At 39.6% G+C, this 14940-nt stretch overlaps 1 protein-coding gene across 1 annotated transcript in view; it reads left to right on the top strand.

Moving 5' to 3' along the window:
* LOC128661335 (uncharacterized) overlaps nt 1-14940 on the top strand; it is a 183204-nt gene that overhangs the window by 49186 nt on the left and 119078 nt on the right. Inside the window, exons 3-4 of the mRNA XM_053715599.1 lie at nt 1143-1256; nt 5971-6075. Coding sequence (XP_053571574.1) covers nt 1143-1256; nt 5971-6075 — 219 coding nt within the window. The remainder of the gene's footprint in view (nt 1-1142; nt 1257-5970; nt 6076-14940) is intronic.

Here is a 14940-nt window from a genome sequence, read left to right as displayed (position 1 = left end):
CACATAAAAGATAACACATGGGCCCCACATACACCTTATATGGTAACTAAGCCGGCTAGCAATGAAAAAGCACAAACACAGTACTAATAGCTAAGTTCAAAGGTATATTGCAAATGTAACAGCTGAGTGATATAAGCGATAGCTGTAGTATGTTCAAAATGCCATATGATATTCCATAACGTGTGATGGTAATAGCAGCCTCAAAGCGGACAGCATATGAAATGACAGTCAATTTTGCAAAAATGGTTAGTCAGCAAGCAACGTTGATGTAAATGTTATGAAAGTTCATTAGTAAAGTGACCTGTACATGCAAGGTTAACAAGCGGACATATAAGTCATCCCTCCTGATTATAAGGACCCTGTGTGGGGTATCCACATGAGTAATAGTGCGTGTAATCGAGGTACGTGTTATGCATCCATCCGTAGACAGGTAGTTACTTTAAGACCCATATGAGGGAGGGAACAAACATTACATGTAGTGTAGTAACAATACACACCTTAGGGAGGGAATAAACATTACATGTAGTGTAGTAACAATACACACCTTAGTGAAGGAAAAAACGTTACATGTAGTGTAGTAACAATACACACCTTAGGGAGGGAACAAACATTACATGTAGTGTAGTAACAATACACACCTTAGTGAGAGAACAAACATTACATGTAGTATAGTAACAATACACACCTGAGGGAGGTAACAAACATTACATGTAGTGTAGTAACAATACACACCTGAGGGAGGAAACAAACATTACATGTAGTGTAGTAACAATACACACCTGAGGGAGGGAACAAACATTACATGTAGTGTAGTAACAATACACACCTGAGGGAGGGAACAAACGTTACATGTAGTGTAGTAACAATACACACCTGAGGGAGGGAACAAACATCACATGTAGTGTAGTAACAATACACACCTTAGGGAGGGAACAAACATTACATGTAGTGTAGTAACAATACACACATGAGGAAGGGAACAAACATTACATGTAGTGTAGTAACAATACACACCTTAGGGAGGGAACTCTTCACTTTGTCTCAGATAGTGCTGGGAGGCCATTGAATTATACAACTTTACTAAATGGAGATACTATGAGTCTCTTCTATTAACATAATGAGTTTTTATCCCTTGTTTACAGGTTTTGCAGTGTTTGCACCAGAGATCATAAAGGTGAAGTCAGAGACAGAGGAGCCAGATACCAGGGATCATTTACCCACAATAAAAACTGAAAATGTTACACCCACAGGTATTGGTGAGAATCATTTTAATCTTTTGTTTGACTTAAATGTTGCTGAGAGTTAGACACAACCCATTAATCCACTCTCAAGTGTCCTGGGGTATTTGTTATGACCACTTGCAGTCTCACATGTGCAGATACTGCTAGTGGTTGGGGTGGGTGGTACCTTGAAGTATTAGACATGCCGTCTGAGAGGAGTCTATATTACCTTTATCATATAGACAAAATAATAAACATTTGATCTTGGACAGAGCATCAGCTTAGCATGCCTGACTCTATATAGGGAGATGCTGAACTGCCTGACGCAAGAAGGGTAGAGGTTCCCAACCCTGTCAGAAGTCTAGAGGTTAGAGTCCATTTAGCCATCAGTACTGATGTGGTTCTACAATAGTGGCAAATAATTTTATCTTATAAATAAACAAAACACATGTGTAGCCCTAGAAGCCTGGCAGATGCAGGACCTCACTTATTTCTGTAAGGTTCTTGGTTTAATTCCTGCTAGTCTCTTATACATGGTATTCGCCTTCTTGAAACATGGAAACATCTTTTGTTAATTCCAGTTAACTTCAGTTATCTTTCAGATGTACAAAGCAGGATATTTTTGGAGTATGTCATTATTTTAATAAATTGTATAAAAACCGCGCTTGACAGGTGACATGATTACTTTATATAAATATATTCAAGGACCATATACAGAAATGGCAGAAGCTCTGTTTATTCCAAGAAAATTGTTTGTGACAAGAGGTGACAATTTAAGACTGGAGGAAAGGAGATTTAATCTCCAGTAATGTAAATGTTTTTTCACTGTAAGAGCAATCACATTGTGAAACTCATTACCTAAGGAGGCAGTAAATGCCAATACATTAGATACATTTAAAAATGGTTTAGGGGGGAACTTCCGGGGCGGCGGCCATGACAGGTCGCATAATTGCTAGCTGCTGACGGCTTCTTCATTAATCTAACCACAATCAGATTTTATATCCACCATCGCTTGGTTATACACAGCACATGAAATTCAGCTGAAGGAGCCCTTTATTTTGAGCTAATAATATCTCTGAACAACGCCAGCTACAGTTAACAGAGACTTTCTGAGGTTGAGGCCTCCTAACTAACCCCCCGGGGGAGCGCCGTTGGGCCTCTGCCATTAAGGAGTACCTTGAGAGTACTGATCCTGTCCACCTTTCAGAGTAAAGCTGTAAAATCTTTCTCTAACTTGCCTGCATATATCCTAAATCAAATTGGCTATTGAGACTGCAACCTTTTATCTTAGAAGAGCTGTGCCGTTTACTGGATGGTTATTTTATTTCCTTTGAGGAGACGCTTAGTAAGGAGCCGGTTTGTGTGCACGGCTATACCCCAAAGAAACCCACTTTGCCGGAACCTACTCCTGTACAGCAGGAGAGTGGTGGTGCTTTGGGGCCCCAGCGCTTGCAGCTTACCTATGCTGGATACTTAAATGATCAAGAGTCCGGTTCAGTGCGGCCCGCAGTAAGGAAGGAGGGAGCAGAGGCTGGGAGTCCACTGGAAGCTATGGGATCCGTCATGCCTTCGGCGGCTCTTGAAGGCCCTAGTGCCATGTGTCATGCCGCCTTTGAGCTGATGCAGAAAGGTATGAAGCTCAGACCTACAGAGATTCCCGGAGGAGTGCTAATCAAGAAACGGGGAAGTGTGTCGCATCGGATACTAACCTTAATGGGATTCATCACAGCGCAACATAGGCATCGCCTAATAATATTATCAGCCCGGTTACATGCTAACATCACTTTCTACCCTAGCGTGCTACATCGCGTGAAGGGGATCCTAACAGGAGACTATGTCCAGATTAATGGATCCCTACAGCTAAGAGCGGCGCAAATCCCGCGATCATCTTACTTACCAGTTACCCACTTCCATGTGGTCTAGCTACACTCGGGCTGGGATCCTGGCGGACCGCATCAGACTCCTGGCGGACCGTATCAGACATACAGATCAGTGAGCTTAATATAGAATGCCATTTAAGTGACACTTTCTCTTCCTAAAGTCCGCAAAGACTCTGATTATACCCGTTTAGGAATATTTTGACAAGTTAGGGGACCTCACAGATTATTATTGAGATTTTCACAGAACTCTCATGTTTATTGTGTGATATTTTGCTTGGAGTGCCCCTTCATTTTATGTTAGTAGGTTGCATTATTCCCTGTTTACCCTCGCAGCTGAAATTATCAAATATCATAGGTTTATCCTAAGACAAGTTTAGAGGAACCAGGACACTATGGGCTGCTATTATGAGTTATAACTGTTTTTTACTGTTCATTTAAGGTTGTTAAGCTAAAGATCATAGTTAGATCTCATTACATTAGAGTTATATCCTAGAGCCTTATTGTTCTGTATTTTGTGAATGTTGTTGATATAATTTCAGGGTTGAAAAGTGCTTATATGTAAACTATGAACATATGCTCAAAGATCTATGGTATATCATTTAAGGCCCAATCAGTGAGGATATCCTATCTGTTTTCCATCTACAGGTCCCTTGACCTATTTTTTCTCTCTTCACGTAAATATGTCAAACTAAAGATCATAGTTAGGTATCACTAGGTACAAGTTATACCCTGTAACCATTTTGCTATATATTTTGTGAATGCCATTTACATAGCTGCAGGTTAGAAAAAGTGTCTATGTAATTTATGAATAACAAATTAAGTAATCCATACCTCACTCCCTATTACCTAATCTATGAGAACACTCTATTCGATATATATTTGCATGTCTCTTTCCCTACTCTTGAATGTTTAATGGTTTATTAACATTAAATGCAGTATGCTCATACATTTAACAGTGCCCAACTTCTATATTTCCTCAAAACTTGTAACAAACATATGCAGCCACCTCCGCATTTATATCCCAAACATAAATGATAGCCTTTGAGCTTTATTTTTCAGCATACTCATAAAGGCTATCCATTTCTTTCTCTAAATGTTTTTGGAGTAATATTATTGTCTTATCTATGGCTGATATTGTGCTGCAACATAATCATAGAAGAAGCATAATTAGTGATCTCCCCCTGGGTTGATAATAGTTGAGTCTCCCTCTTACCTTAAATCAGTGGCCTACACCCCACCTAATCAGTGGCCTACACCCCACCTAATCAGTGGCCTACACCCCGCCTAATCAGTGGCCTACACCCCGCCTAATCAGTGGCCTACACCCATACTGCCTATAACTTTTCCTTACTTGCAAGCCCCTACATCCTATATAGATATGTTTATTCATTTTAAGCACAACTCCACCTTAAATTATACATTATAAAGCTTTATTATAAAGAGTGGCCTTGTGAGTCTACTAGGAGGTATACCGTTTGTCAGGCAAATATTGTGTACATCAAGAGTGTATAATGTTAGATGAGCATGTAATGTATATTTTTCTTGTCTTATACTGGTTATATGCTGTGTAAATGTTTATTTCTGTTCCATGTACCAGTAGTTGACTTCCAAAGTCTGTATGCCTTGAATTGAACCACAATAAAAATTATTTAAAAAAAAACATTTCTGGCTGGAAACAGAATTCAGGGATATGATTGCTTGTGTTAACTGGGTCACCTTTTTATTTCATTAATTCAAGGTCAACTGGAGCTTTTTTGTAAGTATATTAGATGTCTTTTCTCAACCTCAGCTACTATGTTTGGTGTGGTTACACAGATTATAAATTCATTATTTCCTGTGCGTGAAAATATAATCTAAGAAATTTTGCTAATTTACCTTGGCATAAACAACATTTTGCCTTTTGAGTTATAACAATGGGTATATAATATAATGACTTTCAGATGGCACCAAAAGAAAACATACAAAAGCGCAAGCTGGTACTCTCAGTCTTTAGCTGACTGATCACCCAGTTGTTGCTTAGAGCAGTGTTTTTCAACCAGTGTGCCGTGGCACACCAGTGTGCCATGAGAGATCCTCAGATGTGCCACGGCAGACTGACAACAGTGTGACATATTTTTTAAACTTTGCTTGTTTTTTACTCCCAGTGCAGGGGTAGTTTGTAGGAGGCATGGCATAACAGCACAATACATACAGTATGTGTGTGTTTGTGTGTATGTGTATATATATATATGCTGTATTAGGCTACAATGTATGATTTTTTTTTTAATTTTGGGATGGTGGTGTGCCACAGGATTTTTTAATGTAAAAAAGTGTGCCACGGCAAAAAAAAGGTTAAAAATCACTGGCTTAGAGTATCTAGTCCGGATCTCGCCACGATGATAGCAGAGCGGGGGAGATTATTAAAGGTGGGTAATACAAAACCCCACATCACCCATAAAGAGTACAAAGTCGCCAACTCTGTGACAATCTCCTTATTAGGTGACACGTTTCTCGGTCAGCTCACCGTTTCCTCAGGCGGGTCTTTCATGTCTTTTAGGACAGTGATGGTTAACCTTGGCACCCCAGTTGTTTCGGGAACTACATTTCCCATAATGTCGTTCCAAAACATCTGAGGTTCCAAGGGTTAGCCATCACTGTTCTAGGAGCTATAGTTACCTAATACGATGAGAAGTAGAACGACTTGAGCGGATCATCTTTATAGAGTCTTTACTGGATTCTTTAACAATTGTTTATTAACTTACGGTATTGTGAACTTGTCATTTTATTTTCATTTGCATTGTTTTTATTTTGTGGCGCCCCCTTTTAGATCTCCCTCTGTGGGATATTGCATTTTATATCATATAATGAGCCTCTTTCCCTGTTTATGCCAGTGACCTCACCAGAGAGTATAACGATGAAGTCGGAAACAGAGGAGCCGGAGTCTGAGGATCATGTGACCACAATGCAGACTGAAAACGCTACACCCGCAGCTGGCGGTGAGAATAATCTGATCTTATTATGTTCCTCTAATGCTGAGATTCTCAGGGCTGTTTGTAAAATCATTGTGTGTCTATAGTCTCTATTAGAGAAGTAAAATATTATTTTCTGTACTATAAAACATAATGCTCTTTTTTTCTACCTTCAGTCAATTTCTTTCAATTTACCTCTATTATCATATTTACTTTGTTCTCATTGTTATTCTTTGTTGGAAAGCACACTAGACTCAAGAGTAGCAATGCACTACCAGGAGCTAGCTGGTGATAGGTGACTGCACACATATATGTCTCCTGTCATTGGCTCACCAGATGTGTTCAACCAGCTCCCAGTAGTGCAATGCTGGTCTGTAGTTGATTTCAACTATGGGTTTAACCCATCTGCATGGATTAAATTCAACAACTTTCACTTTGTGTTTTGTTTTTGTTTTTTTCTTCAGGCAAAAAAATTAAAATCTTTAAATGTTGCTGAAATCATACGAATGACAGAAGATGTTTGAGTAGCACATCCTTTAACCCTTTAACTGCTGGGTCATTTACTCCCTGTGCTGAGCTGTTTTGCAGTGTTTAGATGCTGCTCATATTTAGGCCCTACTATAGGTCATTTGTCAGTGAGAAACCCACACATATTATATATATTTTGTTCTCAGGATACACAGCAGATTCTATCTATACCATTATTTTCTGTATATATCATTGTTATTATCATTATATCATGATGTGTAAGAAACTTGCAACAAAAAGTGTGAAAAATGATTTTTTTTAGATTAGTTTATAATTTTTTTACAAGTTATATACAATAGTGTGTATGTGCTTCCCCTAATCTGTATGAGTATAATACAATAGTGTGTATGTGCTTCCCCTAATCTGTATAGTATATACAATAGTGTGTATGTGCTTCCCCTAATCTGTATAGTATATACAATAGTGTGTATTGGCTTCCCCTAATCTGTATAGTATATACAATAGTGTGTATGTGCTTCCCCTAATCTGTATAGTATATACAATAGTGTGTATGTGCTTCCCCTAATCTGTATAGTATATACAATAGTGTGTATGTGCTTCCCCTAATCTGTATAGTATATACAATAGTGTGTATGTTGCTTCCCCTAATCTGTATAGTATATACAATAGTGTGTATGTGCTTCCCCTAATCTGTATAGTAATATACAATAGTGTGTATGTGCTTCCCCTAATCTGTATAGTATATACAATAGTGTGTATGTGTTTCCCCTAATCTGTATAGTATATACAATAGTGTGTATGTGCTTCCCCTAATCTGTATAGTATATACAATAGTGTGTATGTGCTTCCCCTAATCTGTATAGTATATACAATAGTGTGTATGTGCTTCCCCTAATCTGTATAGTATATACAATAGTGTGTATGTGTTTCCCCTAATCTGTTATAGTATATACAATAGTGTGTATGTGCTTCCCTAATCTGTATAGTATATACAATAGTGTGTATGTGTTTCCCCTAATCTGTATAGTATATACAATAGTGTGTATGTGGCTTCCCCTAATCTGATATAGTATACAATAGTGTGTATGTGTTCCCCTGATCTGTATAGTATTTACAATATGGTGTATGTTGCTCTCCCTAATCTGTATAGAGTATACAATACTGTGTATGTGCTTCCCCTAATCTGTATAGTATATACAATAGTGTGTATGGGCTTCCCCTAATCTGTATAGTATATACAATAGTGTGTTATGTGCTTCGCCCTAATCTGTATAATATATACAATAGTGAGTATGTGCTTCCCCTAATCTGTATAGTATATACAATAGTGTGTAGGTGCTTCCCCTAATCTGTATAATATATACAATAGTGTGTATGTGCTTCCCCTAATCTGTATAGTATATACAATAGTGTGTATGTGCTTCCCCTAATCTGAATAGTATATACAATAGTGTGTATGGTGCTTCCCTAATCTGTATAGTATATACAATAGTGTGTATGTGCTTCCCCTAATCTGTATAATATTATACAATAGTGTGTATGTGTTTCCCCTAATCTGTATAGTATATACAAATAGTGTGTATGTGTTTCCCCTAATCTGTATAGTATATACAATAGTGTGTATGTGTTTCCCTTAATCTTGTATAGTATATACAATAGTGTGTATGTGCTTCCCTAATCTGTATAGTATATACAATAGTGTGTATGTGCTTCCCCTAATCTGTTATAGTATATACAATCGTGTGTATGTGCTTCCCTAATCTGTATAGTATTATACAATAGTGTTTATGGTGTCCCCTAATCTGTATAGTATAATACAATAGTGTGTATGTTGTTTCCCCTAATCTGTATAGTATATACAATAGTGTGTATGTGTTACCTAATCTGTATAGTATATACAATAGTGTGTATGTGCTTCCCCTAATCTGTATAGTATATACAATTAGTGTGATGTGTTCCCTAATCTGTATAGTATATACAATAGTGTGTATGTGCTACCCTCCCCTAAATCTGTATAGTATATATCAAATAGTGTGTATTGTTTCCCTAATCTGTATAGTATATACAATAGTGTGTATGTGCTTCCCCTAATCTGTATAGTAAAAAGAAGGGGGATATCCTCATATAAATAAGGGCCTCTGGGTAGAGTTATGTAACTTTTGATCTGCACATAGGGGCTCCCATGAGCCTTCTGCTCAGATTAAATTGACAATTTAGGGGTCCGATTTATCAACCCTCTGTTGGACATGATCCGACTCAGCAGATCGTGTCCGACAGGACATCGCTGAATGCGCAGAGCAATACGCTCTACCGCATTCAGCATGCACCCAGCAGCTCTTGTATAACTGCTGGTGCAACGCGCTCCCCCTGCAGATTCGCATGCCAATCGGCTACTTGCAGGGGGTTGTCAATCAACCCGATCGTTATTTGATCTGGTTGATTTCCTGCAATGTCTGTCCGCCTCCTCAGAGCAGGCGACAGGTTACTGGAGCAGTGGTCTTTAGACCAGTGCTTCATAACTAGGTGTTACTGACGAGCCTGGAGGGGCTCGCCAGAAACACGTGCCCTTTAAGCTCCATACGGAGCTTGATAAATAGGCCCCTTAGGACTTGATTCTATAAAATGTCTTCGTCTTTGCTTAGTTTTCCTCGGCAACACTAGCAGAGGCACGCCCTCATGGAATTCTATAAAAAAAAAAGGGGCTGCGTAGTGGTGAGGTGTCCCCTAAACAAATAATAAGAGGTCTTTGCTAAGTAGAAGTTTGCAATGGAGGATGATATACAGAGGGAGAAACCGGCATGTTTATAAACTTGAATATTACGCCTTAATACAAAATCAAATTATGCTAGGGTTTTCCTTTCAGAATAATTGGTGTTTTGAGTCTATGGCCTCTATTTACCATGTCTGGCGGACCTGATCCGACAGTGCGGATCAGGTCCGCCAGACCTTGCTGAATACGGCGAGCAATTACGCTCGCCGTATTCAGCATTGCACCAGCAGCTCGCATGAACTGCTTGGTGCAAACGCACACCCCTGCAGACTCGTGGCCAATAGGCGCCAGGCAGGGGGTTTTCAATCAACCCGATCGTAACTTGATCAGGTTGTGATTCTGGCGATGTCTGTCCGCCTGCTCAGAGCAGGCGGGACAGGTTATGGAGCAGTGGTCTATGTGACCGCTGCTTCATAACTTGCTGTTCTGGTGAGCCTGCAGGCTCGCCAGGAAACACGAGGCATCAAGCTCCATTCGGAGCTTGATAGATAGGCCCCTATTGGCCAAAACGTGCCCACCAATTCAATTTGCAGAAAAAAAAAAAAACAGTGACATGTGGTAGTGCGAAAATGTTTATAGCTTTACAGCTGGGATTTGACAGAAAATTTCATACACGCCACGGAACGCCAATGTTCAGATCCGTTTTACAGTAATCACACTTTTTTGTACTTATAACTATGATTTCTTTGCATATTTTTACACATCCAATGGTACTTAAATTCAGATTATTCTAACCTTGGTGCTAAATAATGAAGATTTGTTAAAGACAGAGGCGAATATTTGCATTAATCTTTATTGACTTCCAAACAGCAGCAAAGAAAACAGTAACATAGTAGCAAAAAACATCCAATCAGTAGAGAGCGGATCATATAACCACATAAGCACAGCAATTCACTTCCTCTTTTCGCTGCCGTAACAGAAGAAGGAAAGTCCATCAACTCGAAAACTTCACACAGGACGACCATAGAGATTCCATTGAAGAAAGAATATAGACATCCCAGGTCCAAGCCAGCAAAGCTCCCTTAAGATGAAAGCAAACAAATAGAAAAAGGGGGAGAAGTAATACTGCAACATAACAGTAGACACACCTACGGAGAACAAAAGTTAACAAGGTTAAGATAACAGATCACAAAAAAACATAATAATATATATATGAATTATTATTTATAAAATTTTAGTTATTTATTTATACTTCCAGGGAGGGAAGAGGTGAGAAAATATTCGTCTCCGGTCTTTAACAAAATCTAGATTATTTAGGCACCAAGGTTAGAATAATCTGAATTTCATGGCAAGACAGGAGGCTTCATATTTTGCATATTTTAAAGCCCAAAAGGACAGAGAGGAGTGCATGTACAGAGTGGAACGTATGATGAGTAGGTTAAGAAAAATACCACGCTGAAAGACCCAATGGTCATAGCCAAGAAACCTGAAGGCAACAGCCCACCAAAGAAGGATGATAGTCCTCAGACCCTGAACAGAAAGAGCTCCAAAAGGAGAAGTATAATTGTGCCAGGCATGAACCCTCTGATGCATGAAAGGGGATCTGACGAAGAGTCACTAAGGTCTTCAGTCTAGAGAGAAAAACAGGAAGAGGGCGAAGATAATCGGAGAAAAGGAGAAGACGTCTGCTGAGAAAGAATGGAGAATAAATATCAGGGCCCCCGGGACCAAAATTTGTGAAACCAGGCATAGGGCATGGCCAGGGACACTGAAAGGCTAGATCCTGAAGAAAGAAAGAAAGAAAGAAAGAAAGAAAGAAAGAAAGAAAGAAAGAAAGAAAGAAAGAAAGAAAGAAAGAAAGAATGGCATAGCCAGAGACTTGAATAACAAGGTAAGAGGGTTCTGAAACTTAAAAGGTCCGCAAGGATGGAAAACTAAACAATGTCTAGAGAGGGGTGGGGAAAACACACCATCATGGAAAGGGGAGGCAGAAAAGGGCATCCATATACTTTCCCAAATACCAATGAACCCAGACAGATCAGAGAAGGATAGCAGAACCCTTCTAGAACCTGGAGCTCAGGGTCCACACAGTGGGAGTGACACCCCACTCGAAGGTCTTCGGGGCGACCAGGGACCCATAAAATCTGTTAGACTAGGTGATTTAGGTGCCCTAGGCCTAGGGAACAAATGTCTGAGTCCTGGGACTACAAGACAATGCTGCCTCAGGATGTTGGAAACTCTCCACTGACGAGAAACCATCCACTGAGTGGATGGACATTCTCTGGATGAAATTATTCAGAACAATCTGATAGCACGTGAAAGAGGCCAATAAAGGTGGAGAAGGCCAGAAAAGGGCTTTGGACGAGAGGACAAGAGGCCAAAGATTCAATCAAGATAAGGGAGGAGTCCCCGACCAAGGAGAGCCTGCCTCTTCAGTTTGCTTAAACTGTAGTAAGGGATAAGTGTGTTAATATCGCGAGTTCTACGCCTTACCCTGGAGATAGTAATATTAGCGTTGCCTAGCAGATAAAAGGCACAGGGAGCCCAGATTTTCAACCATGGAATGATCTAAGGAGGAGTCTGAAAGAGGAAGCCTTGTCTGAAATAGAAAATTAGTACAAATTTAGCTCAAAAGTATCCAGGCATTATCCTAGGACACCACAAAAGAATCACTCCAGACCAAAGGATTGAGAAAGGCATCTCTGGAGAAACCTAGGCTGATGAGGAGGAAGAGACCACTCAGAAGAATGAGGGTGCTAATTTAGGACTCGAAAAAAAGATTGTGAGCAGGCTCCAGGAGATCCTCATCTGTCTACTCATCTACTCAGGTCCTCTCAGGTGGGCCTCTTAAGGGGCTTTTGGGAGATCTCCATCATCAGGGTCGCCCAAATCCCAAAACATGGTCAGGGTATAAGTCCGATCGAGATCCTCCAGATTAAAAATGTCGAGTCTGTGGCACAGACGTCCCTTGTTTTGTATCTCAGGGGCAAGGGTTCTCTGCCCCACATTACCACTCCGGGGGGTGAGGTTATTTCGGCCCTATGTAATCTGCCCGGCGGAAGGGGCCTTCATTTACGTCGCTGTTTCTTGCCCTTAGAAGGCTAAGGAGTATTTAGAAAGAGCAAGTGCTAAGTGTGAGTTCCTGACTCACTTTCTTAGAAATTATGAGACTGATGCACAACTTACATGTGCTAACAAATTTAATTAGAAAATATAAGTATTAACGGCCAAACCCTAACTCTTACCCTGCGTAAAGCTACGCTATAGCAAAAACATATATGTATATATAAGTCAATACACGCAAATTGTTCACCTGCAAAAGGTAAAGCATGTTACTTAAAGTGAAGGTCAATTTTGATGAATTAGTGCCCGGTTTTTAATAATCCTATTAAAAAACAAGGGGCACTTTAATTAATCAAAAATTGACATTTCACTTCTTTTCTTTCAAAAACCTACCTTTTAATCCTGGGCAGCCGGTCCAGCACATCCACCAATCGCAAGCCGTCTTCGCGGGTCCAATATGACGAATACGGCTTCCTTCAATCACAGCGTTGCAATCAGGCCAGATTCCCCGGGGGGGGGGAAGCATGATTGGAGGAAGCCGGGTTCGTCATTTCTGACGTCTGCAGAGGCTCCGACGGCCGTGGGAATCGCTGGAGCGGCTGCCAGGATTAAAAGGTAAGTTTTTGAAGAAAAGAAGTGAATGTCAATTTTGATTAATTAAAGTGCCCTTGTTTTTAATAGGATTATTAAAAATTGGGCACTAATTCATCAAAATTGACCTTCACTTTAAAGGAAATATTTGTGTATCCAGCACATATACACATATAAACTAATAGCTGTGATTTATAAAGAATAATATACTAACAAATAAATATTTACCTATAGTATAATATATAATATAGTCTTAATACAGGCTCAAAATACTAAAATAATATAGCCTTAATACAGACTACTTGTATCAGGAAAAACCTTGATATAGGCTAATATACTATATAAATGATAAAGGTTATACCTGCTAATATACTACAGTTGGTATAACCTTAATACTGGCTTGTCCTAATAGGTATAGCTTTAATACAGACTCAAAATACTTACAAATGGTGTAGCCTTAAGAGGCTTAAAATACTACAATAGATATAACCTAAAATAGTCTTAATATACTATATCTGACTGGCACATTCTACAATTACAGTATAATATATTAACAGAAAAAAAACTATACCTTTAATATTTATGATCTAGCCTTAATACAGGCGCAATATATTTAATATAGCCAAAAAACAGGCTTAAATTACTTATATAGATATAGTCTAATACGGCTAATATATTTATATTTGACTATCCAGGTTTAAAATACCATTGACATAGTCAGTTATAATAAACCAGGCTAGATTTAAACCCATGACTCTAAGGTCTAAAGCAGATGTTGCCCAGTTAGATCAACCAAAGCCCTTAAAATTGGTAAAGCCTTAATACAGGCTTAATATAGATATGTTTAAAATAGCCGTAATACAGGCTTATACTTAATATAGCTTAAATACAGGCTAAAATACTTATTTCTTTCCTAAGATATGGTGAGTCCACGGCTTCATCAATACTGTTGGGAATACCACTCCTGGCCAGCAGGAGGAGGCAAAGAGCACCACAGTCAAACTGTTAAGTATCACTCTCCTTCCCACAACCCCTAGTCATTCTCTTTGCCTTGATGCATGGAGGAGGTGAAGTTTTGGGGGCCTATCTATCAAGCTCCGAACGGAGCTTGATGCCCCGTGTTTCAGGCTCGCCAGAAACAGCAGATATGAAGCAGCGGTCTAAAGAGCAGAGCTTTGAGCAGGCGGACAGACATTGCTGCAATTCAACCCGATCGAGAACGATCGGGTTGATTGACACCTCCCTGCTGGCGTATTGCTGTCCGCATTTAGCGAGGTCTTGCAGACCGGATCCGCACTGTCGGATCAGGTCCACAAGACCTTTGATAAATAGAGGCCTTGGTGTCTGAAGAAAATTGGATTTCTTTTACTTCAAGCAAGATTTTAACTAGTTTGAAAGCCGGAGTAAGTTTATTCTGATCTTTCCTTTCAAGATTCGATCTAGCTGTACTCCATGTTAGCCTCTTCAGTAGGGCAGTGGTGGCTTTAAAGCAGTTAGGAACTTGTGAGGTGGACCTTGCTGCGTTTTCCTAGCATAATTGCTGCCCAGGGTATAGAAAGCCAGAGTAGGTTTACTCTGTTCTTTCTTATTTCTTCTGTGAGGAGTGGCGTCCTCTCATACCGTGTATGCTGTCCTCCTGCCGGACGGCTAGATTGCAGGTAAGTGCCTTTTTGTCTGCTAGGTGGGGAGATGGGCACTTAAGTAATAAAAGATAATTAGTTGCAACTTTATGGGACATATATATTCTTTATACAGGATATTTATAGGCAGGACACAGGCACGCTTGTGATTTAGAGATTAAGGGTTAATTATTTTCTGAGGAATTTAATGATAGCCCCTTTTAATTTATTGTGGCTCGTTTTCTGTATTTTACTGTGTGCAACCTGGATTGGACTTAATTCACTTTGCTATGGAGCTGTTATGGCTATTGTTGTAATAGACACAAAGAAAGCACAAGAGTCCCAACAAGATATACTCATATATATTTGTATACTGCCTTGAACGATATCACCAGATCAGCTGTGAACCCAAATCCTTGT

Source organism: Bombina bombina, chromosome 5 (genome assembly GCF_027579735.1).
Source record: "Bombina bombina isolate aBomBom1 chromosome 5, aBomBom1.pri, whole genome shotgun sequence".
Lineage (NCBI taxonomy): Eukaryota > Metazoa > Chordata > Amphibia > Anura > Bombinatoridae > Bombina > Bombina bombina.
Note: the sequence above shows the minus strand (reverse complement) of the source record. Positions and strands in the feature narration are given on the sequence as shown.